A 27,564-nucleotide genomic window follows, 5' to 3' on the forward strand; every position below is an offset into this window, starting at 1 on the left:
GTGACATGCTTGGGTATCTATTTTATCTGTTATTGAACTCTCTGTACACAGCAGGTCTCAACATTTATTGGACTGAAATCAATCATGAAAATATGTCTGACACAAAACAATACCAAACTGAAATTGCAATGTAGTTACATCTAAAATACATGAATTATGCTCTAAAACTTCTTGCATAGCTTGAAAAGTCTCAGTAGCTTTACAATACATTAACCATGTAATTTCATAAATAGTCTAAAATGAAGATAAGTCAGCAAGAATTAAGTTCAAAATCTTTGTCACTCTTGAAATTTTACTAGCTCTGTGGATTGACTAATTCTATTAGCTTACTGTAGTGAACGTTTGTCCAACAAAAAGAGAAAAGAGAAATGAGGAACACGAAGGAGAAATGTAAGAGGCTTATCACAACAAAGGACAATGGGAAAAGACTGAGCTGAGAGCCCTGAGGGAGGCAGAAGGGTTCAAGGTCAGATTATGAAGATCCGGGTTATCACGTGTGATTTCATGCAAAAAGCTATGGAATCCTAGTGCAGGATTTTAGGCAATGGAGTGATTTTTGGCCTCCTACAGTGCTGGTTACAGTGCAGAGAAGGTATGAGAAGAAGGCAAAGGTGAAGGTGGGCGATAAACCGGAACACAGCAGGGACAGTGCAGGAGAGACGGGTGGGGGGACTTGAATTATGTAAAACCGGGAAACACGGAAGTACACTACAGAGGTTATGAGGACTTAGGATATAAAGTGCAGGGCGATGCCCAGTCTTTGCATCTTGTGGGAGCATCATGCCAATCACTGAGATGGGGAAGACAGGAGATTCTGTAGCAGTAACATGCACAGACACTGCCTGAGCTCCAGTGGCAGCCCTGACATTCATCTTGTATCATTAATTTCTGAAAACTTTTTCCAAACAGCTTACCTTGCTGTCCACCTAAAAGTCTTTCTACTCCTTTGATTAATTTGTGGCGGTGTCCATATGCATTGATACCTATTTCTTTCAGTTCTTCATGACCCATGTCAGCCAACACATCTAGTGTAATCTAAAAAACGAAAAAAACAATTAGCTGCTAAATGTTTATCAGTTCCTCAGAGGACAAAAGTTCTTCCATTTGTCTACAATGCTATGGTCACCATACAAATTTTAAAGATTCTTTAATTTCCTTTGTAAGGATGACCTTACAATTTTCTTAAAGCTTAATTACATTATTAGCTTTTTTCCTAACTTGAAATACTGTTTGCTTTAAATCAATGGAGAATTAAAAAGGAAAAACTATTGCAGACATACAAAATGATCCTTGCTGTATTTCTCTTTGATGACTTACTTCTACAATCCCATTTACCTTGAGCCTTATTAGGGATCAGCAGCTCGAAAACGGGGAAATCCCATAGCCTAGAATCCACCAGGTAACCGAAAGGAATGAATGGTAGGGAAAAGGGAGGGATGTTTGTTACAATTAAACAGAATGTGATAGTGAGGAAAAAGCTCTAGGTTAGCAGCTTTTAGGTAAAAATAAGGAAATTCCCAATACTAACCAATATGAAGGTAGAAACAGGCTGCCTAGAAAGTAATGAGATTTAGATCTCAATTATGTATTAAGTTAGAGATCAGTTTATAGGGAATTTAGTACATTAAAAAATTTCAGTTTTGATAAGGAAAGATGGTTTTTCAATCTCTCACAGATAGTACGATTTAATGATTTCTGCCACATAACATAATCTGTTTTTGTATAAAATAGTGGTTTGAAATTTTTGGTTATTTATCCTGTAGATGGAGCCATTTACTTGGCTCTAGTAACAGTATCTAAGTAAGTGAGACTGTACTACCACCCAGTGGCAGTATCCTGCAATGCACAGGGTGAACCGGGGCAGCTAGATCTTTTGAGCGCCGATTCTGTAATTTCACAGCCTAGAAGGGGGCTCTGTGACAATCCAAACATAGCTTTTGATTTTCTATTTTCTTAGAAAGCGAAGAAATCCTTTTATAGACATTCTTTTTCTAACTCAAATGAGATATTTGTAGACTGGATGTAGCTTTTTTTATCCTACTTGCGCATAACATTTAAAAAACTGACAAATTAGACCTGGAGCTCTGCGGACTTTTTGTCAGAATGAAGTATTACACGAGGCAGATCATAGTACAATGAGCATATGTCATTTATGCTCTGAAGTAATTTAGCATATTGCTTCTAAGTGGTCATTTAAGAAATAATAGCTCCCCTGCACAAAATGGGCAATTCACTTTGAATCACCCAAAGGAAACTTCCATCAAGAGTTTTTAAAAGCAACAGTTCTGAAATAACTTTGAAATTAACAGTACTGAGCCTTTACATTTTTATTTGCATATACCTTTAATTACAATCTATTGACATTCTCATGTAAACATACGCTAGATACAAGTAGCACAAAAGACTTGCAATCATCTGTATTTAACTTTGTCAAGGTTAAGAGGGAGTTACTTTAAAAATGATTTCAAAACGATATTTTTAACAGGATTTAGGGATACAAAAGACCTGAATCTCAGAATGACATGTCTAAACTCCAATTAATTGCTTTCCTTACAGTTTCTTTTATTGATACACTATTATAGAGGTACTTTGGTTCACGAACTTTTTGTTTTACAACTTTGGAAAAATTTGTACATTTTTTTGAAAAGATGCCCATGATTGTGTTTGTGTGGGAAAGATGGTCGTGGTCATGCTTGTCACCTGATGCAGAATTTGAAACAAAAACAAAATTTTACCAAACACTTCTGTTTACAAACCAAATTGTTTGCACACAAAAGCATTTGTGAACTGAGACACCATTGCACATGTTCCAATTTGCTTTATTAAGTGAAGAAGTGCTTGAAATTCTGGTTATTTTGGATATGATTAGAATGAAAGGATATGGCTTTAACATATCTGTAGCAAAGGATGATGTTCTAACACAAAAACCTTCAAGAAAGGAACGAAGTAAAGGAACTCTTACTGTTAATAATATTCACCTACACAATCTCTATAAATCAGAAGATGAATAAATGAAAATTCTTATAGCATTCACTTAAATCTTCACTGCCCAAAGGAGACCCATGAGATGTGCCTAGTAAAGTACACTTTAAAATTGGCAACATGGCTTGGAATTATAACTCTCTAGACATTTGCAGCTATTTTACAGTTAAAGGAAGTGATAGGTTAAATGTCTTTTAACCAGATATACACAGTTAGTGAGTGGGAGAAAATAATTGTAATCAAGGTCTTCATTTAGTCCAAAGTTACTTCTACTAAAGAATTTTCATCATTGAAAGAGGCAGAGATGAACTATAAAATAAAGACATTATTTAGCTAAAAATAAGAAAGTATCAGAAAAAAGAACTGCTTTTTTTTTAAATTACAGAAAGTGTGCTTTATGATAAGGAAAATTTAAATACAACCAACACTAGTGAAAATAATGTAACTGGCATTTGTAAGCTTTGAGTTCTTTATTAAACAGGCATTTATTTACTGTTCCATGACAGTTAACTATCAGATTATGTGACAAAAGAGATTAATTTGAAAAAGTGAATAATGAATACAGAATGATGAACAAGAAGTATGGGTTTTTTTGGTTTGTATTTTTTCCTTAACAGATAGGGCTTTTTAAAATCTGAAATAGTAAACAAGTCATCTTCATCTAGAGAGACTCCCATATCCTACAAGAAGGTTTGGCAAAGAGATGCCACAGAAGATGAATTTATTTGTATTCCACCAAAACAATAAACTCTGAATGTTAGGCCATGACCCAGTGTCTATAGATACTAATCCCAACTAGCTGTTTGCTTTTAAATGGGCAAGACCTGGGGTTTTAATTAGCTACAGATAGATTGGCTGTAAGTCTACGATGAAGCTGAAATGGGGCACAGGCCAGTGAAGAATTTAGAAGCTAGAGTGCAGAAAGAATAACTAAAAAGTCAGAATATTTCTCCTAAAATAGGGGTAGGTTTGTAGAGGTAAGACGGGAAGGGTAAACTCTATGATGGATTAAGTTTTTAAAATGATAAGAAGGCTGTATTACGTTGTAGCAGGCTGATCACTGGCCCTCAAAAAGAAATGTCAATGTTTTAATCCCTAGAATCTGTGAATGTCACAGAAAAAAGGCGTATCCCAATGTAAAGATCACAAGATGAGGCCATCATCTAGGATAATACAGGGTAGGGCAAAAATTCAGTTAAGAGAAACACAGAGGAAAAGATTTAGGGGCAGATCTAAAGTCTTAGAAGAAAAGCAGAGAGAAGGCAGACAGTCCAGAAAGCAAAGTGAAGATGAAAGCAGGAACTGAAGTCAAGGAGCTGGAAGAGACTGCAGGGCCAGCAGCCACGACACCTTTTGATTTCAGCCTTCTGAAGGAATACATTTCTGTTTGGCCACCAAGTTTGTGGTAATTATTATGGCAAGCCTATGAAATAATACCTATTTAGACTGCAGGTTAAATTTCTGTGCAAAACTCTGTAAACCTGAAATAATGGACGAAATATGGGGGAAGATTTGGGCATAAGTTACAAGCTTCCCTACCTGGAGGACTGCCATGGATGACCTGCAAGAGCGACTCGATGATTTCTAAATACTTTTCCCATTCTAAGACTCTGTGTATGTTAGTAATTGTTAATTTAAACACAGGCACTGATCAGCTTTCAGTGTTTAATGCTGATGATGGTAATAAACACATGCAATACCAAGAACTCAATATCCAGTATAAAAACAGCATGCAAATAGAAGGATCCTTATTTGTAAATAACACCAGTGAAATGAGATGGATAAATTTGAAAGCAAAATTAAGAAAAAAAAAACTTTGAAAACATTCTTTTGAGGTACTTTTATGGTCTAGGCTTGCTTGTTTTTGCAGGGCTGAAGGCTGAAACCAGGGCTTTGTGCATGCTAGATGAGCTGCCTTCCGTCCCTCACAGACTAAGATTTGAGAGGCAATAAAACATCCACAGCAAGAACGCTTATAAAGACAAAATGAGACAACAATCAAAGACTCTCAACGGCTCAGATAATTTATGGCAGAAGTATAAAATGGCTTCTACAGAAATGTGCTACACGTTTCAGGAGAAAAAAAAGGGTAACAGTTTACAACCTGATATTTAACTAAAGTCTCATATACAAAAAAGTCTCAAGCATATACAAAACAGTTTACCTGTTCTGTTTCAAAGATATCTCGAAGATGTTCAAGGCCAAGGCTTTTTAGGAACTGGCTGATATTCATGTCAAGGCCCGCAACTAGAACATAAACATATTAAATAAAGATTCTCAGAAAGAATTCCATGTATCAAAGAATCTTTCGGTATCTATTTTGAAGCCATGTTCCTGGGTTATACAGAAGACTTTATATAGCATAACATAATTCAGAATACATAAATTTAATTCAGATATTTCAAGTTATCACTGAGCTTGGCTGAGAAGTAAAAGCAGAGTACTTTATCACACAGCAGTATATGTATTTGATCTAATGATATGGTTAGAATATAGACTTAGAATACAAAATTCTATAATGTATCTAAGCATACAATATTGTAATCATACTTCTAACAGCATAAAATGCTATTTTATATAGGATAACATAATACTTTTGGCTAATTAAAAAATCAAAATGTACTATTGTTATAGTTTACATTCCATAAACAATCAGTTGTTTTCTAATGTTTCAGTAGTAAGATTGACTCAGTAGTTCAGTCAGGTACTATGGTTGGCGATGGACATACTAGAACATAGTATAAATGAATAACAATACAGATTCCAAGGAACTTGGCAGCCTTCTATGAAGTACTTATTGTAAGACGTCATGTGTTAAAAAATTTACAGATAGGATATTAAGTGATATGTTCAGTAATTGACAACAGAAAAAAATAAATCTGTTCCAGAGAAAAAATAGTATAAAGAATAAGTGTTCACAGGCTACACATACCTTCTCCTTCCTTCCTTTCCGTACCAGCTGCACCGTCTCCTGCATTGGTGGCTCCTCCTACTGCCAACTCTGCTAGAGGGCCAGTGAGGTTGTCTATGCTGCTGGCTGCAGACAAGCAGGAGGGGGTGGATGCTGGTGAGATCAGAGAAGCACTCACTACAGTCGCCTGAGGTTTAAAACAGGTAGGTAAAGCTTCCGGGGGCATGGCATCTATCAGCAAAGCTCTGATATCGTCAGCCTAAAAATAATAATTTAAAAACACACAGAAGACATTATTTAAAATGCTGTTTTTCATTAAGTACCAAACACTTTGAGAACTTTTTCTTTAAATGAGTATCAGGCATGGAAATTGGAACCTCTAAGTAATGTAATGCTGTAATAAAAAACTATGATGTGGCCATTATGGTGGCATGTTGGCGTGGTTCTTGCGTGGGAGCTGGAAAACAGGCAGTTACTACTGAAGGCTAGAGATGGAAAGCAATACACACAAGCACTGGCACATGAAGCGCTGCGAAAGACGAAATGAACCTAAGAAACTCAGAGACTTATCTTAGGCAGCTTCAAGAATGCTGACTCTGCCAACTGAACTGACTCGTTTTACCTGCCCATAAGTAAGGTACAGCAAGACAGACATGAACTACGGAAGTAACCATTTCATTCTCTTTAAGGAAATATATTGCTAATTATTCCCCATCCTCAACCTTCCTACCAGCAAGAATTTCTCAAAGAAAACAATAGCCCAGGCCAAAGATCACAGATAGAGTGTTAACAATAAAACATGGCATCAGTAAAAATCAGTTCACTGGTTTGGTTATAATACCAAAGTCTTTTATTTATTTATTTTTTTTTGCCTTTTTCGTTTTTATCGGTACCAGGGATCGAACTCACGACTGCCTGCTTGCAAGGCAGGCGCTTATGCTGCTGAGCTAAATCCCCAGCCCCAATACCAAAGTCTTAACAAGACTTTTTAAGCAGTAGATTTTGATCTCTCAGCTAGGATACTGCTCCACGGTACCCTGACTTGCAAACCTAATCAGAGTGACTGCCTATGAAGAGATCTGTGGTTGTGGCTTCTGTTCAATGCAGTGGCATGTATGCAGATAGGAAACTCAAGTTTATAACCATACCACTTGGGACTAAAGGAACAGACAGGTCAAGATGAAGAAAGGCTCTTGGTCTCATATCTCTAGGAGGATGAAGCAAGTTGAAAAAGCCACTTAGCTGTAAACAGGGACCATTTCTTACCTAAGGAATAGGATGATTGAGAATCACAGCTAGTGTCAGAGAAAGCTATGAAAACCACTCCCTGAGGGATGAAATGGGCTGTATTCAAGGACCACTCCTGACTCCTCTAAGAAGATGGCCCTGAAAACACGTGCCCGAACTGGATTTCAGAACTGCTGTGGACCGGTGACAGCTACGTGCCCATCTTGGGAGGGCTGAGAATACAACTTAAATGTGAGAGAAATGTACAAAATTTGTGACCACAGGGAAGGACACTGGCAGATTAAAGACTATGACAAAATCTTTGCTTCATCCTTACAGGAGATCTATTTTTCTATCCTTTTATGTAAGATTTATGACTTGCTATGCATGAGAAAATGTGGTGACAGTTACAGCATCTTAGCTTTTAAGAGGAATGACAGCTTTTGCCATCTCCCTTTTGAAACATAAAACTCATTAAAAAACTGTAGCAGATTACTACATGATGAGACACCATGTGGGGCCTGGCACAGCAGTCCCTCCCACAGGTTTTAGTGAAGCCCTCTTGGCATTTTCACTTTAGCCACCAGGTGTATGCAGCTGCCCAAGTGACCCCAGTGAGCTCAGTGTGCAACTGACTATTCCAGGCAACATAAGGAATCATGCGAGGTTATTAATCATGATTCTTTTAAGCTACTGTTTTGAAAAAATCTGTTATTCAGCAATAGATAAAGGAAATAGAATATAGCATGGAAATTCTTTTTCTGGCTTAAAAATTATAAATTATTGTGACTATTAAGTCCTTCATTTTCAGAAAGTTAAAAAAGATACAATCGGGGCTGGGGATTTAGCTCAGCGGCATAAGCGTCTGGCTTGCAAGCCCGTGTGGTCATGAGTTCGATCCCTGGTACCGGTAAAAAACAAACAAACAAACAACAACATCAACAAAAAAAAGATACAATGTTTAATTGGGCAATTAAATTCAATTGTTGGTTTTAAAAATATTTTTACAGTGTATTAATTGACTTATCTATTTTCATAAGAATAACTTCCTGTCCAGAGTGAATTTTTAGGTCTATTTTATATTTAAATACATATATGTTGTATTTTAATGAACATTTGTTATTCTACAATAATATGCCATGTGTAGAAAGTTGAAGATATTTTGCTAAATGTAATTGAGGAACAATGCTAGAAATATTTTCTTATGATTCGTGTTTTTTCCTTCAAACTAACTTTAAGTAATTAATAGTTATTTTACTGCTTGGTTTACCTTAACGAAAGTTTAAATATAACAAATGTGAATATCAAAAATTGTCAGATTAAAATGTGTTCTTTTAATTTTGTATTAATGCTTATTGTTTTACTGAATGTTTCACTGTGATATATTCGCAAATGTATGCCTCACACTTCGATCTTACTCACTCCCTGTGAGCCCCCTTCTCTAACAGTCTCCCTTCTATTTTTTTTTTTTTTGGTACTGTGGATTGAACTCACAACCTTGCACTTGCCAGGCAGATGCTTATGCCACTTAACTAAATCCCCAGCCCTTCCGTTATTTTTTATGTTATCTTTTTCTCTTTGCTTTTTTCCTAGATTTGACATATGAGAGAAAATGAGCAATGCTTGTCTTTTTGAGTCTGGCTTAAGGAAATTTGTTCTTATTCTAAACAAAATGAACAGGTAAATCTATTGAGCTGGAGAAAGGAACGGCATCTCTGAAATTATCACGAACAATAGCAAAGATCTAAAATGAGGACTTACTGTTGCCAAGTCTAAAGGTGTCTGACCTTCTTGGTTCTTCATAGTTGGATCAGCACCATGTGCCAGGAGTAAGGCACACAGCTGAGTCCTTCCTTTCTGAGCTGCTTCATGGAGAGGTGTAAACGCCCACTTATCTGTTGCGTTTACACAAGTGTTGTATTTTATCAGTAGCGCTGCTATGTCCACATGCTGAGGGAATACAAAAGGAGGCAGGAGAATGAGACCATCGGGAAGCCCTGTCATGCACACTCTTTTTCTTGGAACAACTTTTTCTATATTTCTATTCTCATCCTTTATAAAAGTTTCTTTTAAAATATTTTGCCCCTCTCTCTGCATTTTGGACTCTCATCTTTTCTAGCTTTCCCCCCAAATCTCAATTCCACAGTATTCCTTTATTCTGTAATTCTGCCTGAGTTTTTTTTTTTAAACTCAAGCATCTAGCATACTCAAGTCTACATTAAAAACAAATACTGAGATCTGATCTACTTATTAAAATGCTTACCTAGATACTCAAAATGCTTTTTTATCCAGTCTTTGGGAAAGTAACACAAAACATTTTACAAAAAAAGTCTGTCATGTCCAAAATGATTCAGTAGAGGTTAGTTAATGCATAGGAAAAGTTTCCTTTGTGGACCACATGAAGTGGGGGTGTGGGAGTGAGCAGTATAATCAGACTAGGGCTTACAAGAACAGGTTATGTTTTGTGATCACTTAAAGGTTTTGAGTCTATAAAATTAATTTAAAGTTCAATTATTTTTAGACTAATATCAAAGAAGAAAACAAGGTACCATGAATGGTACCACCAAAATCACTTAAAACCCTAGCAATTCATCTCCCTTATTCAAAGGATACATGTTGGAAAAGCAATTTTTGCTTACGTAAACTGAAAGCATGGAAAAATTTCAAGCTTCTTCTGAGTGAGCTTATAAGTTATTTATGCTGTTTCTAATTATTTGTATTCGATCTGCATATTTATTGGCAGAGCAATATAATTTGGTAGACTAATGTGAATAGGCTTCCAAAATTAGACAGTTCAAGAAAATTATGTTTCTGTATGTATATATATGTAACCAACCATATATCCAGGATGTATTATTAAACTTACTTTGTATTGAATTTGTAGCTTATGCTTAAAGAAACTAATTACATTCTTGTTAAATGTGCTGACAAATGTCTGAAAGAGCAATCAAAAGGAAGGAGTTCATAGGCTAAAAACACAATTCTTGAGCTCTGTAATTCTTTTAAGTAGCTATACCACTGGGGAAAAAATGTAACTGAAAATTAAAGCTGACAAATGCAGTAAATAAGCTGCAGCTCAGTTCTACTTACTCTATGAGAGCAAAGTATTGAACTGGAAAGCCTAGGAAAGAAACTGAACTCTTTTGGAAAGTCACCAGGAGAAAGACAACTGAACAGGCTTTCAGAATGGAGCTGCAAGAGAAAATGTTTGAAATGACAAAAGCAACATAAAAAGACTAGGAAGGCCTTCATTTAATTTTAGAAAGGTGGCACATGGAAGGAAGAGAAATGTGCTTGGGCTTCAGCTAAAGCAATTTAATTGTTACAGGGCTTTATCATGATGATGTCAGAGAACCCCTCTAATCCTATACTTTTAGGGAAAACATTGGAAAATGAAAAAGTTGAGAGTGAAAACTAGCAAATTTTCCTTCAAGTGTCTTCACAAGGTATGATAAAAATGGTGAGTGCCACTGCCAGGTGCCGTCCAACAGAAAGGCAGGCTTGTAAGAAAGAACATGATGGTGAGTCCTCATCTATCCCGTTCACCAGATCTGGATCAGGACTCCCGGCTCTTCTCCAACGTCAAAATGACCAGGAAAAGCAAATGTTTTGAACCAGTTCAGAACACTGAGGCAGCCAGTGCAACTAAAGACACAAAAGAGGACTTCCAGAACAGCTTTTATAAGTGGCAAGAACGACAGATGTGTTTCAAGCGAGGAGCATTATTAGCATCTGTCTCTTACTGCAATACAGTTTTATGTTTAAATGTTCACTGTAATGATTACGTTTCATACATGATATAATGAGCTAAGCATAGCAGTACATGTCTGTAATTCCAGAGATACACAATAGATTGTGTTCTCTACAGGGAAAAGGATAAATATACATCAAGAAATAATCACCAATAAATAACTGCATATGTGAATACTATGGATTTTCACAGACATCTTATATTTTTATTTGATCTCTAGCCTAGTCAGTTAATCTTTGTCTAACATTGATGCGGAGCTGGTCTAATATATAGATTATTTTTAAGACATAGGAGTGGCATGCTGCCCTTGTCCTAAGAAGTTCGTTAGACTCTAATAGCAGTATTATCTGGCACTTTGGTGTGGTTATGTTACAGAATGGATTTTATACATGCTCTGTCTCAGTGATTATAATAACCCTTTAAAGAAGGTCTTAGCACCAACCTTTACTAGTAGAAAAGTGAAGGTTGGAAAGACTAAGGCCCCTGCCAAAGGTTGCTGGGTCACTGAGCAGAAGAATAAAGACTAGATTCCCCAGGGTTAATCGGCCAAGTTTAGGTTCTTTTCATGACATCACAGATTTCACAGGGTCTGTTAGACTAAAAGAAAAACAGAGTAATTTTCCTGAAAGTAAAGATAGGAGACTGGTAGCAGCCTACCTATAACTGCTCTGTAAGGTGCTTTATTATTAGTACAAAATACTCCATTCCAGATAAAATATCACATAAACTAAGTGGCCCAGCCATTCAAGTATCACTGAGATCAATATAACACAATCAGAATTTTGGCATACATATAACATGAGTAAAAAGGAACTTTCAAGAGGTTTACAGATTTCTATAATATAAAAACATTCATCCTTTTTTTGAAGGGAAACAAAATAGCTTTAAATTTTTTTATACATTTAATGTCTGATGGCTTGTATTCTGATAAAGCTATTACAAGTGGAAAATACTGTAAGGTGGAAATGCATTTAATACACTTAAGCTACTGAACATCATCCCAAAGTAAATATCAGCTGTTTCCCTTCACTTGGGGCACACAGGGAGCTGTGGCTCATTGCTGTTGTCCAGGATACCAAAAGACCACAGTGGTCTATAATGCAAATCTGAGGAAAGACTGATTTTACTTGTTTTTTTCTTTTTGTACCAGGAATCAAGACTGATTTTTTTTTTTTTTTGTCTTTCTCATTTTTATCGGTACCAGGGATCGAACTCACGACTGCCTGCTTACAAGGCAAGCGCTTATGCCGCTGAACTAAATCCCTAGCCCCTATCAAGTCTGATTTTAAAGTATGGTTTGCTTTGGCATCACTGTAAAGACTGTAAAGTTGAAAAATATTAAGTCAAATCATTGAAGGTTGATGATCATCTATTCCGTTAACATCAGTCCTAATTTTAACTGAGACTGAGACACGCTGATTTGATAACTTATTTTACAGAGCAGAGAGTCTCAGTAGGGAGGATGACCTTACTTGCTGCCATCCAAGAATCACTATGTGTTATAAAAGAGATTATTATACACATATGAAAAATGTGGTGAAAAAAGTCAAGAACTTATCAAAGTACAGGTTTTAGCAATACATGGTCAAACTGGTAATACATAGTCATTAGCTTACAGATACTTGATTTTTGAATTAACAGATTTAATACATGATTTTTAGAGTGACTCAATTTACCATACCACAAGGTAAAAACACTTGCTAGAAACACATTATCTAACTCATGTACATTCTTTAGAATGACAATGGAATGTACTAGGTTGCTCAAAACCACTAGTAAATGCCTTCATAAACAGCCTGGAGAATTTTCTGTTCATTTGCATCTCGGTAAGTCACCTTTCTTTTGTAAAGCTAAGCAGTAGTGATTTGATAGTCAGTGGTATAACATAAAAGAAATGGTGAAAAAACATTATTTTTTCTCAGTTGGAGATAGAAAAGGAGAACAGGACTTATGGTAATATGTGCTGAAATAAGTTTATGAAAATGGACTACAGGCTCCCGGTTGTGGTACTGGCTGCCTCACAGCTCTCTTCACCTAACAACAAGACAGCGTCAAAGGAGCATGAAGGAGACAGGGTCACTCTACATTACACTACACTACTCTGCAGGCAAGGAGACCACTGTACAATTTCTTCTCCTCATACTGGCTATGATCCACACATAAAATAAATAGCATTTCAACATTTTCACAGTAAGAATGGGGCTCAGACGGTGACCCTTGCTTCACTTACAGGACCCCGTCAAGACTCTGAAAGTAGGAGACTGAGGGGTGGAACTTGCCACATCCACACAGTACATGAACGCTCACTGTCTATGCACTTCACAGTGACACAAGCTTTCCAAGATCAGACCACTAGCACAATCTGTTGCCACCTTATCCTTATTCATTAGGTTTACACGGAAGATAAAGCATTCCAATTTAAACTGTACTATTCCATCAGACTTATAAACATTTAATTGAAGTTTAGAAATGGGTTAGTAAAAAATAGAGTGCTGCTGAGAAGTGCTCAAAATTATCCTCTAAGTTACATACGTGTATAGTTACAACTTAAGGGTAAAAGAACTATATATAGGTTTATATGTAGTACGTTAACAACAAAGTAAGTAGCATACAAGATCTCCACTGAATATATCTATTGTGCTATTGCTAAATTGAGAATTTTACGTGAAGGAAATGCAGACAATTTTAATTAAAAAACTGACTTTTTGGAATGGCAACTTTAAATATTACAATTTCAAAAAGATTTTGGTATTGATGTGTTTACTAGGCATAACTTTGGGTTATTTCATATCATACTTAGAAATACAGTTTTCTTTCTTATTTGTTCAACTCAAAAGTATACTGTTTGCTCTTCTTAAAAGTACCTGTATTCAGACTTTCACTACTCAGAAATACCAGTTTTTGCAGAGCGGATCTGAGAAGATACAGATATTTTGAAGAGGAAGGAAGAAGAGAATAAGAAGGAAGAACTGATTAATCTGATTTGTATTGATAATTTGTTAGGCTTTTGCAAAACTCCAAATCTTCCTTGACAATAGTGAATTCAATTGTGGGAATACCTTGTATGCACAACATGTCATCTGTGGATTTTTGCAGGTCAAATAGAGATGACACAGAAGAGCAGAGAAACACATGCACATTAATCTTATTTCTACTAGGGAAGCAACAAGCTCGAGAAGGCTTGACTGCTGTCAGTCAGTTCTGAGAAATGGCACCCAGGCCAGACAACATGTATCTCTGCAGGCTGACGGCTACAGGTACACTGCTTTAAAGGGTGACACTGGACTTTCAAAGTGGAGTTTTATTTAGTTGTCAAATACATGGAGCTATGTGTACCCACTGCTCAACTACTTGAACATTTTTGAGATGCTGATGATAAATGTTATACCATTATAATTTCCATGCTTATGTAGGGTCCTCCTGGCTTTTATATTTTCTAAACTATAACTGAAGTAAAGCTAAGATATATCATTTGTGTCCATAAATACTAAAACATCTATTTTATATTTTGTGCTAGAGAATGTGGAATGACCAAAATGCTTTTAAAAAAAAAAAAATCCATGGTTGTTGGTCAAAAAATATGAAAGTTGTAAAGATGAGATAAAGCTTGAATAGAAGATTAAAATATTAAAATATGCCATTGATTAGCAGGTCATACACATTTAATAAGGTAATAAATGTCAGGGAAGTCTTCTAGATTTTAACTTTAGCATGCTCACCCCGTAAGATGCTGCATTATGAAGAGGAATTAAACCGCCCTTGTCCTGAGCATTAACATCTGCTCCATGCTCCAGAAGATATTCTGCTACTTCCAGGTTATTGTAGCCTGCTATTGAAGTACAAAAGGCGAACATGTCAGCTTAAGAGAAAAATATTCACATTTGCAGACCAGAAAAAGTTACGATTTTAATTCCATTTGCTTCAATAACTAATACTATTATGACACAACTGAAAACTGTCACAGAAAGAAATTATACTACATTATGTCAGTCAAAAGCATTTTACTAAGTCGTTCCCTTTATTCTCAGAATTTTGTTAATTTTCTGGTCAATCATATTAGGGACCCAGGAAAGGAAAACAAGGCGTGGCACCCTGGTGACGCTTACCAGCCAGGTGCAGCGGAGTTGAATTTCTGCCCTGGGTGTCTCTGCAGTTGATATTCTCTGGGGTGCAAAGCTTCTGCACTCTCGCCAGGCAGCCCTTCTTGGCGGCATCCAACAAGGCAGCATCCCCCCTCAATAGGTCCTGAATGTCTGTGTCCCCTTCTTTGACCAAATCTAGAGGCGTGTTTCCATCTCTGTTCTTTTTGGTTGGATCTGCTCCATGCTATCAAGAAGTCAAACGAGTGAGATTTACATTTTCTGAAGTACCTTTGTGTAGGCAGGTAGTACGTACACACTTCTTCCTTTAACTTTCTTCACCGTTAGTCACTGAGGAACAACATGTATTCTATGTGCATTTTGAAAAAGAATCCACATTCCGCTTTATTTATTTATTTATTCTTTATTGGTACCGGGGATGGAACTCACGACTGCCTGCTTTCAAGGCAGGCGCTTTATGCCGCTGAGCTAAATCCCCAGCCCCTGCATATTCCGCTTTATTTTAACAAATTCCTTCACAATGGGTCACTTTTCTAACTACTAAATTAAAGCCTCCAGATCAGCCTGGGGATTTAGCTCAGTGGCATAAGTGCCTGTCTTGCAAGCGCAAGGTCATGAGTTCGATTCCCAGTACAAAAGAAAAAAACCCTCTGGATCAGTGCTGATGATTAAGTGGGGAAGGTGTTGATTATCTTTTACTCTTTACTATAATATACTTTTTTCTCAGTCTTTAAGTTGTCACTGGAAATCTCTTTTCCTTTTACAAATGCCCTGAATATTAATTCTGGCCAAATTTCAATTACATGCCTAGTAGGTACCATGAAAAAGAGCAGGTGGGAAAAGAATGAATTTCGAATGGTATCTGTTATGAAAAAGTTGGCAATTTAAATATTTTTTTCATTTAGCTCTACCATTTGTCATGAAATTATGTACAAATGTATTAAACTTATCTTGAGTTAAAAACTTTAATCATCTATGCCTATGAAGGAAATAAATCAAATTACTTTATATTACAAGCTTCATACAGACTATTTTTGGCCCACTGTGACATAAGAAATAATACAATCTAGATAATGAAGTCATGTGACCGGAAGTTTTTTGCTTTTTACTAATCAGTGAAAATAAAAATTATCAAACATGGTGACTTCCTTAAGGGTCATAAAAGTGGTGGGAGAAGACATACATATCTTCCAGGAACAATTTTTCTGTAGTAAAAAAAAAGAAAAAATTACATATATACATGCCTGCACATTTTTATATCGTTTAACTTTTAAAACCTGTAAATTATGATTAGCATCATTGACTTAATAGTTTCTACTCATTTACAGACCCTCAAAATCTATTTGAATGATTTTTTATAGATTAACTTACATTTCAATAAAAATCTAATGTCAAATGTTTTAAAACATAAATATTTAAATTTCTAATAATGATTTAGTCAACAATAAAAAGATGTTAAGAAATCAGTAAAATCTGTTGCTCTTTGAGTAAAATTTGTCGCTTTTTGTACCATATTTTTTCATACAATATTTTCTGCTATTAATAGTGTATTAGATACGCTATACAAAGTAAGCCAGCTCCAAAGCCTATTTTTAATGAAATGATCTTAACCAAATGCATTCAGAAAGACACTTCAGAAGCTACTCAGAGCTTTGTAAATATCATAACGCAAAAACATTTCTCTGAAAAAACAGAAAATGAAAGCAGTTGCTATAGCACTTACTGTTCCTAATAGAGAAAAATACTCTAAAGTAATAATAAAAAAATAATTACTTATATGTTGCAACTACATACTTTTAAAAGGAGCTTGCAGATTTCGTATTTTCCTTTAGCTGCTGCTTCATGTAGAGGGGTAAATTTCCATAAGTCCGCCACATTAACAGAAGCTCCGTGCCTCACTAAAAGCTCAGCTACCTCATAGTGTCCATAGGAACAGGCATTATGAAGGGGCACCAGGCCACTAAACAAAAGAAAATTATTTTCAAGTTGTAAAACAAATCTTTGAGTTAAATGATTCTTATAATATTCTTTGATGGCACTGATTACACTGAACACCTACTTAGAGTAATTTCCTTTAGTCTCAATGTAAAGGCTTTTCTTCTGTTTATGGGGATGGATATATATGCCACAGCCATCATTATCCTTAAAATACATATAGATTTACAGAATAAACTCCATCACAACAGAATACTCTCAATTCAGATTTTTACCCTGGCAGTATGAAGATCTATACCACAAAGTCATTTCAAGAATAAGTAGGCAACAATCTGGTTTTATCATCTCTCACATTTTCTTCCCAATTGGGTTTTACTAATGAAAATTCTATGCTTACTTATAAACAATTGAATTCTACTCATTTGGGGAGGCTTTACCTTTGTTTTGTTTATTTTTAAATTCATAATGACTCATGGTAGTTTGTGTGTAAAAGTTTACATACGAAAGTGCCAAGCGATGAAAACCCACAAAGCGAGTGATTTTCAATACGGGAAATAATGGTGCAAATTTTAAGTTCTCAGGTACAAAAATCTAGTTCCCTCAACTTATTAGCAAACTATTCTGAGATGATTCTAAATTCTAATTAAAAAGCACATGGCATTCTAAAGGGACAAAAAGATGTCCTATAAAAAGTTAGGTACGGTGGCAGAAGCCTATGTTCTTGGGATACTGGGAGGTTGAAGCAGAACGATCACAAGTTTGAGCCCAGGATGGGAAACTTAGTGAGACTATCTCAAAAAGGGAGGAGGGAAAGGAGATGTGGAATCTAGAAAAGATGAAAAGAAAGCAGAAGGGAGATTAGTATTTGATAAGAGGAAGGGGAGAAGGGGGAGAAAGAGGGAGTGGGCAAGAGGGGGCATGAATACAATCAAGATGCATTGTACACATTGATTCCCCTCAGGAAACAAATGAAACAAGAGGGAGTGGGGAAAAGGGGGTGCTGCAGGGGGGTGATTAAAGTATGTTATGTTCATATACAAATCTACCAAAACGAAACCCACTAATCTGTATAATTAAAATACACTAATAACAAAAAGCGAGAAAAGGGGGTGAGGACATTGCTAAGAGCGAAGGTCCTGGGTTCAATCCCCAGTACCACCATCAGCCCTGAAAAATGTTAAGTTGCACTTCAGACATGGCAAAAACTAGATATCATTAAGTGCCCTTTTATTTAGAGATGAGTGCCTTTTTAGAAAACGTTTTGTGATGAAATATACTAGGTGCTAAAACAAGCATCAGAAACAAATACTAGTTGCTCTCCAATGTACTACCGTATTTTATCTAATATATTCCTTAAAAAACATTCACTGGTTAATTTAAGCCTAAATTGTAAACCTCATTTCTATAGCAGTTTGGTATGTGACTGCACAGAAAAGTGGTGGCTTATTTTGAGATGACACGAAATTAACTCAGAATACAAAAATTCTTCTCAGTGAAAATTTTCTTACATTTTTAAGTAGTGTCCATGGCTACTTTAAGCTTTTTCTAGATAAAGTAAAATAATGTATCAAACTAATATAAAGACCTGAAATATTTGAATTAGTAAAAATAAAGTTATACATATATTAATACTGATGACTGGAACAGATGGTTTCTTTTTGAAAGAAATTAAAACATTTTTAATAGCAAAATATAAAATAAAGGCATATAATAAATCACAAACTACATGAAAACACTCATATAGTGCAATAAAATTCTATATACAGGTATTAAAAGGATGAGATGAATTAGTAAGTACCAATATGCAAACACATCAAGGCAAGGTACAAAGGGACTACAGAACCATACTGCCATTTGTATTAAAAGCCACCACCACTGCAGCACATAAACACTGTTTGAAACAGCTGGAGAATGACATACAAAAATGTTCATATTGTATCTCTAGGTGGTGGGTTCATGGAATTGTCACTTTCTATATTGTACCTTTTTATAGTGTTTTAATGTATGAGTTAAACAAAAAATATACAAAATATTTTTTAATGGGGAAAAAAATCTGATCTCAAAAATGCTTTAAAAATGCTAAATGAAGTACGTGAGAAGAAAGGTGCTCAACAGCTAACCTGAACACTCACCCTTTGTCTTTGGCATGGACGTCAGCGCCGTGGTGCAGAAGGTACTCCACGACAGACACACGGTTGTAGCCTGCCGCGAAGTGCAAGGGTGTAGAATGCCGGCCTTCTAGATCTCTACAATTCACATTCTGGGGGCTGCAAAGTTGCTTTTATGGGGTAGACACAGAGATACACACAAAAAGAATATTAATATTTATCCATAGGCTTTGCTCTACAACAGTGCAGCATCTTGAATATGTTGTAATTTTTTAATGCATACTTACTTCCAAAGAATAGTTAATAAAAATGCTTAAAAATCAACACAATGTTTGGCTTTACAATGACTACAAACACTCTTTAATTTAATCTTAGTCAACTTTTCCTGGCCCAAATCTTACTCAAATAGAAAAACTCACAATAAAGCAGGCATTTCCATGTCAATTAAGCCTTTGTTTTGCATCTTTGGAAGCCTCTGCTCCGAGACTGCTTATCATAGCATATCTGCTTGCGTTAGAATGCCATTGGCTATACTTCACTCAAATCAGGCTAATTCCATCTGTCTACAAAATTATAGAGTTCTGTCCCCTCTAATGTGGATTAAACACGTTAGGGGCTCTAGAAAAATTACTTTTCTGCCTGGCTCACTCACTTGGACCTTTGACCCCCTATTAGCAAGAAGCCTTTACAACAATATTTGGGGGGGGATCCCACAAATCAAAATTATTTTAATCACGCTCCAGCTTCAACCTTTACTTTCATCTTGTTCTGATATGTTCTCCAAATTGCCTGTCTTTTTTGTCTCTTAAAGTGCTACCCTTTCCACAGAACATAAATTATGAATTCAATTATGTTTGTTTACAAAGCAGTAGGAAACAAAGAATGAGAGGCTGTACCACTGGTGGTGACAGGTGAATTATAATAACAATATGTGAATAATAATTTACAATTTAAAAGAACATCACTCTTTCAGTGAGGAATTGTATCTATCTGTGAAGTTAAATCAGTATCTTATTTTGCAGATAAACAAACCCAGGCTCCGACAACTTAAGAAACATCCTGTTCAACAGTTATAAGGGGTAGCTTAAAGATCCAAACTATTTAACTGATTTTTAAACTCGATATTTTATCAAAAACATCATACATCATATATCATTATTCACTTCCTTAATTATTCAGCTTTACAAATGTGCTAAGAAGAAAGGTAACGAGAAGATGAAAAGTCAAAGTAGAGAGAACAGTGGCATTTCCTAGACTACCAAGCACGATGTGAGAGAATTTCTAGGTTATTTGCTAATCATGATGCCACTGCCGCCAGTGTAATGTGCTACTGTTATACAAAAACTAAGAACCTAAAACATCTTTTTATGCTAGTAGAAGTGCTATGGTTTCAATGTTTGTGTCCCCCCATAATTCACGTTGAAACAGTTTCTAATGCAACAGAATCAAGAGGTGTAGCCATCAGGAAGCAATTAAATTATCAGGGATCCTCTTGTGACTGGGATTGAGGACCTCATAAGAAGCACACAAGTGTTCGGCTCTTTTTGCCCTCTTGCCATGTGGTAATACAGCACTTGTTTCCTCCAAGGAATGCAGCAACAAGATGCCATTTTGGAGGCAGAATGACTGGTCCCCACCACACCCAGAACCTGTCAGAGCTCAAACCCTTGGACTTCCCAAGAAATGAAATGAAAATGAAATGAAAGAAGTTATGTTTCTATTTATGTGTTACCCAGTTTATGATACTGTGCTATAGCAGCACAAATGCACTAAGACAAGGAACATTCACAGCGGTAAGATAAAAATGAAAGCTTTAATGCAGGGTAATTTTCACATGATAGGCGGAAGTCTGGCCTGCAAGGGAGAGAGAACTTATAAATTCATCAAATCTAGATGAAAAAAGTACCAGCCTCTAAAATCTAAAAAGCCATTATTACCTGGCCAAGTGAAGTCTGGCCAGGTAATAAGTCTGTGGCTGCACTAAAACACAAATAAGAGAACTGATAAATACAAATATGTGAATATGAATAAATATATAGGCTAAGAAGAAAGAAAGACTATAAAAATTGGTACTAAATTCTTCTATAAGGTCTCATACAGTTGAAGCTGCTCCCTGATGTTTCCTTTCCTTCTGGTTCTTCAATTCTAAATGATCATTATTATTTTTACAGAGAATACTGGGAAATTGGGACATGGCAGGGAATGAAACAACCAATTTTGTAAAGTTAAAAAAGCAAAAGTCCGTTCTGCTTATTAAATATTTGTACTTTAATATAAGTTCTTTATCTCTCTTCTGTTTCATTTCCTTCTGAAAGGTAAGACAATTTTACACCTTTCCTATTTTTCACAATTTCAAATTCTACAATCTTTTCTTCTAATATTTTTAATACTTTCTAAAGTTCTTGGGAAACACATTTCTCACTTAATTTGTGCTGCTTTGACACATACATTCCATTAAATTTAAGAATCACTTTATTTACCAAAAATAAATTTGGCATTCATTGTGAATATTTTGTTTAGTAAACTTGAAAGTTATATATTTGCCTAAAAATTATATATTTAAAATGCTGATTATAATAAGCACATGTGGCAATTCTAATGATGAGATGATCATATCATAATAAAGAAAACAAATCCTAATTGCTTAAGGATTTTTTGTTATTTGGATACATTTCAAATGGTTAAAAACAAATACTTTTAGATATAAGAGAACTTAGAAATTTCCTCAGGGGCTATTAAAACTAAAATTTATCTTTTAAACAAATAACTTAAATACTATTATAAGATGGAAGAGATCCTGGAAGTACCCTGAAACTAAAATAAAATTTCTACACAATAGAAATTAGTGTTTATTGTCATCTTTAACTAGCATGTCTTCAAGAATGCTAATGTTATTTTGCTTAAAATATTGAAAAGTTTACTTCACAAGAGGTGACAAACTAGTCTGCAAAAAGTAATGTTTTGCAATTAGCCTTTCTTTACAAATAATAAAAACTAAAGATCAAATCCCAAATTAAAAAACACCTTTTATTCTTTCTGCTAATTTTATGTCTAAACTAATGGTTATTGATAGCAATTGTAGTTCTGGAAATTCAATATCAGAATGTTATTTTGAAAAAAATTAAATCAAAATTAAATCTACATCTACTGTTTCTATACTACAAATAGAGAGTGATAATGTTTTCTCAGCAACTATAGTCCTCTAGAGAAGGAAATTTATCATCTGCACATAAATAATTCCCAATGGTTGAGGGATCATAATGCTTTCCTAAAATAAATGTGAGAATTTCTGGGAAAAGTTCAAGAAACAGCTTATCAAATGTTATCCTACTAATACCTAGATTTAAACCTGTTCACATATTTCATGACTATAATCTAAAAAAATACTTTAATACAAGTGAAAATAAAAATACTTTCAAGTAACCTGAAGACAAATGATTACAAAGCATGCATGTATGTGCATGTGTACATGTGTGTATTTATATAGCTATATGTTTTTCTAATGGTTTAATTGCTATAAGCCATATGGAGAGAGAGAGAGAGAGAGAGAGAGAACCTTAACAATAAAGATTTTTCCTATCTACAGACACTCTTGTCTATTTTTAAAATTTTGTTTTTATTGTTTGGCTTTGAGTAGTTTTGTTTAGAAGCTTAAAAAATGAATTGGGCTGCAAAGCTTAACAGTTCCAACAGAAACATCAAGGTCACTGACTTACCTTCACAGTTTCCAAGTCACCAGCTTTCGATGCCTCTAAGAGTCGATAATCAACATCAGAAGTACGTATAGGTGTGCTCTCTGCGTAAGAGAAAGAAAGTATTACACTCGATCTTGGAGAATTACAGAGCAGTGAAGGAGGCAAAATTATTTGGTGAGTAGACACAGGAATTAATGAATTGTAAATTAAGTATTCTGCCTGGTCTTTTGCAGGTTAAGAACTAAGTGCTTTCTTACTTCAATCTATCATCCGAAGCCAAATTGAAATAAATTTTAATACGTGCAAATCCTTCTCTCTCCTTCCTATCCTATCCCCTATTTCTTGGTTATAAATTTGACAGAGTACAGTGAGGAAAACCTAAGACCAGGTGATCAAAAATATTTTTGATATAATGGTATCACAATGTGTTGTAGCAAAGCTTTGCCATAGGTCTGTTATATAAAGTCAGGAAAGCTACCTCATTTTTACTACTTAATGTTCAATTTTTCTTTTTAGCTTCAGTGCCCCCAATATAAAACAAAAGCACTACTAAAATCAGAATGATCAAAATGATCTTAGAATGTGTAATTATTGAACAAAAAAGGCCTACTATAGACAGCTGTTTAATTAACATTTATTGAATGGCTTCAGGGAAATACAATTTAAAATGTCTGTGTAACTAGAATGATACCAATGCTAAATAGAATATAATGAAGTTGGGCTACCATGTCAAACAGCTGATAAATGAGGTATTTTGATTAATACAATATAAACAAACCAGAAATTCATTTCACTACATGTAACTTTGGGTGAATCATGATGTCATAATTTCATTTTTTCACTTAAAAATTGAGAGTTGGTTTCCCTCAAAAAGGTGACAAACTAGTTTGTAAAAAGTAAAATGTAGACGTAAGACTGTATTATCTTATGATCAAAGACAACTTGAGGCTTTTATCCAAGTGGGAAGATCAAGTGATGCTATGAAAAGGTTTTAGACTTCAGAAGAAATATTTTAGTCCTGAAGGGCTTTGTTCAGGAAAATGACTTTTACAGAACAAGTGGCAAGAATTTTTCAATAGAAGGTAAACCATTTGATCACAAAAATACTTAGCAGATGAAAGATTTAAGAGAGTATTTCACACAATAAAGTAGATTTCTGAAGTATTTCTTTGAAAGAGAATTCTCTTTGTTAGTTTATGCAGTTGTTTAGGAAAGAAACCAGATCCTTGGTTATTTTTCTCTTTATTTATGGAGAACATTCAGAAAGCATTTGGTGACTTGGTTTTCATGCCATTTTCTTTGGGATCAACTTGTGTATCAGACCTTAGCTCTTTCTTTGGCTGCCTCTCTTCTATTTTTTTCTGTTTCATCTATTTCCTCCTAATTGTGCATACAAACACTGTACTTATAGTGCCTTTGCACATGTACTGTGTTTCTCAAACAGTGATTCTGACAGTTGATAAAATTCACTGAAAAACTTTTGGATACCTAAGGATAATATTTTTAATGTATCATTAGAATAATATATCATTAGAAAAAAGGATGATTGTTTATGTAGGTAGAGTTACAAGTTACTATTTTTAGATTTTAGCAATGAGAGATTAGTATGGCGGAGTTTTTAAAATTCTAAGAACAATCTGAAACTGACACATTTACCTTCATGAAGGCTGACTAAATAGAACTTATAATTTTTCAATCAAGAAAATGTTTTATGCATACATAAGATGCTTGTTAAGAACTATGAGGAAAGAAGAACAGAAAGTAAAGATACTGATTAACTTGCACCTGCCTGCTTGAACCAGTGGTAACACATTCCTGACTGTTACGTTGGGTGGCTTATACCACTGCTGGTACAACTGGGTCCAATCACTTTTTATCAGTCTTGTTATTAATACAAACTAATAAAAAGTTGCCTGATAGGACAGTCATACATCTACTGTCAGAAGTTCAAGCCTTTGGCAGTGAAAACATACAAATTATGATCCAGTAGTGAATGTGCTAGTTACTGTACAAACTGGGGAGTGCTTCATTATTGTAAATCTTTAGGTTCAGAACAGACATGCTTTTATAAATAATATGAACAAAGTATTAACTGAAAGAAGGCAGTACATATAGTCCAGGAACTCTGCATAAAGTTATATACAATTAAAAGAAGAAATAAAAGAGATAAAGTTTAAAAAGGAACACAGGGAAAAGAACAGCTGATATGCAAAGTACTGTATTAGTAAAATCTTCTGTAAGTACAGAGTCTTTTGCAGATTATGAAATTAAAGGTGTTACCTACAGTCAGAGATAAGAGATGGATTTCTGATTTTTTTTCTCTCTGATTTAGTCTGGCTCACCAGAACTTTTTAAATTTTCAAAGGCTGGGATACAGTCTATTATTTTCAAATAATCTCTTTCAGACTGGTTCTTTAGGGTTAGACCACTGAATTGGCAGCAGGGACAGCTTATTTTGATGTGTCACTGGAAGTGGAATCTCACTGTTTAATGTAGCAATCATTAGTCCCTAAATCCTCATCTGTGGAAACAATTAAAGTACTTCTTTTCCCATTCGAGGATATAAATAGAAGAATTTAGCTCAAGATCTAGCCTAAAGAACTATCTGTGTTACTAGAAATAGTCTTTCTTTTATGCTGTCTAACATAGTAGCTGCTAGCCATATGTGACTATTACATATCTGAAGGGTGGCTAGTGGTGACTAATGAGTGATTCTTAATTTGGCTTGTTTTGTTTGTTCATGTATGTATGTATGTATGCATGAAACACTGGGGATCAATCTCAGGGCCTTCTGCACAGTACAGGAGTACCCTGTAACTGAACCAAACTCCCAGTCCCAATTCTACCAAGCCTAAGTGAAGTCACCCAGAGTTAACAGGTAGCATATTGGATAGAGCAGGTCTAGGGAAAGCAGCCAAATCTTCCGAAATGATATTTTAAAATGCTGATTCATAAAAATAACTGCTTCTTTTCTTTTCTTATTCTGACACTAATTTGATATAAACACTGCCAGCAGTATACAATGAAAACTTTATTAACATAAACTTCTGAAACTATTTACCTAGTACATAAAAAAAAGTATGTTTTTAAGGCTGATGTCAAATCTGGTATTAGCAGTTAGATATAAATGAAACTTTAAAATGTGGTATTAGCAGTTATAGTTAATGAAACTTTAAAATGAACCCTAACAACTTATTACATATCCTAGGTGACTGATGAATTCTTTTAAGAGCCATTGTAGATATATCCTAGAATTAGATTAATAAATATAGGTAAAACTGTGAATCTGTCAATACATAAGTTTCTGGTAGAAATAATTTAAAAAACTATTCCTCTTTCAAACATGAAACAGTTCCTATTTTTTTTTAAAAGAGACTTTGTAACAGGTACTGTTTCACCAGGCAATTCGATTATTTGCCTTATCTTTCTAGGTCAAAGAACAGGAAACATTAAAAATTTCTGTCATGTTCTAAATTAAACATGTAATTATTTTAATGTTTAATTTGATAATAAACTTCAAAGATCAAAATAATTGAAAGAAATTTCAATTTTGACTCACTATTTAACTTTAACCAAAGTCATATATTCAAACTGCATTATCAAGAAGATAATTAAAAATCATAAGAAAAAAATGACTCTAATCTGCTTGATTTAGTCAATTCATTCTTCATTTTGTCAATTATCTTTAAAAATTATGTAAAGTCTTATTAGCAATTTTGATGTAATTGCTGTGTTTGCCTGATTTATGATTACAACTTACAGAAACTAGCTTAAAATTCTATAGTAAATAATTTTCAAAGCATGACAGAAACTTAAAATATTTTAACAAAGTCAATAAGTTATTTTAAGTTATTAGAATTTATTGAGATGGCAGAAATATTTCTTAGTCAAACAGTAACATCTTCTTTAAATAAACATTCCACTGTTTTGTATAAACAGGAAGTAAAAGTTATGCATGTAGTAACTCAAACTTGAACCTCATAACAGAAAATTTCTTTCCTTCAGAAATTGTCCTTATTTAGCAATGAAGATGCTCTATAGGTCTTGTTGTGCTGTGTGAAGCTCATCATCTAAGATTCAAGTAGAGTAACTGCCATCCAAGAATAATCTAGCATAAGGAAAGTAAGTCCTAGTCAGTTTTTCCAGAGTCGCACAGTTATTTTCATGAAGCTGGTTAGTGCTGATTCAGCACTAATGACACATACCTTTCACGATCTCTCTGTGCCCTGGAAGGTTTGTATTTTTACCATGTAGCAGTGATTCTCTACTAGGGTGAACTTCTTGAGGGCCCTTTAAATCTGAGGAGCCAATTCTGGTCTTCTAGGACAGGCATATCCAAGCTATCACCCAATAGTTATTTTATTGTAACTTACTGTTATTCTCCCTTATACTGTTGTTGGGGTACTTTATACATTTTTTGGGAAGCAATGTGTATGATTAGGTCATATCAACTATCACCTTCATTTCTGCATAGTGAAGAAGACACCATACAACATCTGCTATAAAGAGAGCATTATGGATTTTGTCTAGATGAGCCACCCTTCTACCCCCCAAGCCTTATGTCATCACAGGTGCATTTTTTTGTCACGTGGCTAGAAGTACAAGGTATGATGCTGGAATTAATTCACAGTTCAATGCTAGGATCAAGGGCAGTAAGATTAAAGGTGTGAGTGCTACCCACCATGAACAGTCTGGATAAAATAAAAAGGGGCAGAAAGATGCTCTACGGTCCCTTGCTTTTGCTTTGTTTTGCCTGCTATGAACTGGTTCTCCCCTGCCAAGCTACCCTGCCTTGAAGCCAGATGATTCTGAACTGAAACCTTCCTAAACTGAGCAAAATAAATCTTTCCTTCTT

General features: G+C 35.0%; 1 protein-coding gene across 1 annotated transcript in view; it reads right to left on the bottom strand.

Annotated features, from left to right (window-relative positions):
- Positions 1–27,564, bottom strand: part of Tnks (tankyrase) — a 171,488-nt gene that overhangs the window by 15,529 nt on the left and 128,395 nt on the right. Inside the window, exons 13-21 of the mRNA XM_003462614.5 lie at positions 22,731–22,810; positions 19,039–19,184; positions 16,766–16,931; positions 14,978–15,197; positions 14,591–14,700; positions 8,882–9,070; positions 5,915–6,152; positions 5,147–5,229; positions 915–1,035 (exon numbers count right to left, since the gene is read on the bottom strand). Of these exons, the coding sequence (XP_003462662.1) occupies positions 915–1,035; positions 5,147–5,229; positions 5,915–6,152; positions 8,882–9,070; positions 14,591–14,700; positions 14,978–15,197; positions 16,766–16,931; positions 19,039–19,184; positions 22,731–22,810 (1,353 nt within the window). The remainder of the gene's footprint in view (positions 1–914; positions 1,036–5,146; positions 5,230–5,914; positions 6,153–8,881; positions 9,071–14,590; positions 14,701–14,977; positions 15,198–16,765; positions 16,932–19,038; positions 19,185–22,730; positions 22,811–27,564) is intronic.

This window comes from Cavia porcellus, unplaced genomic scaffold (assembly GCF_034190915.1).
Source record: "Cavia porcellus strain 051 isolate PalLab524CR breed Dunkin Hartley unplaced genomic scaffold, mCavPor4.1 scaffold_24, whole genome shotgun sequence".
NCBI classification, from domain to species: domain Eukaryota; kingdom Metazoa; phylum Chordata; class Mammalia; order Rodentia; family Caviidae; genus Cavia; species Cavia porcellus.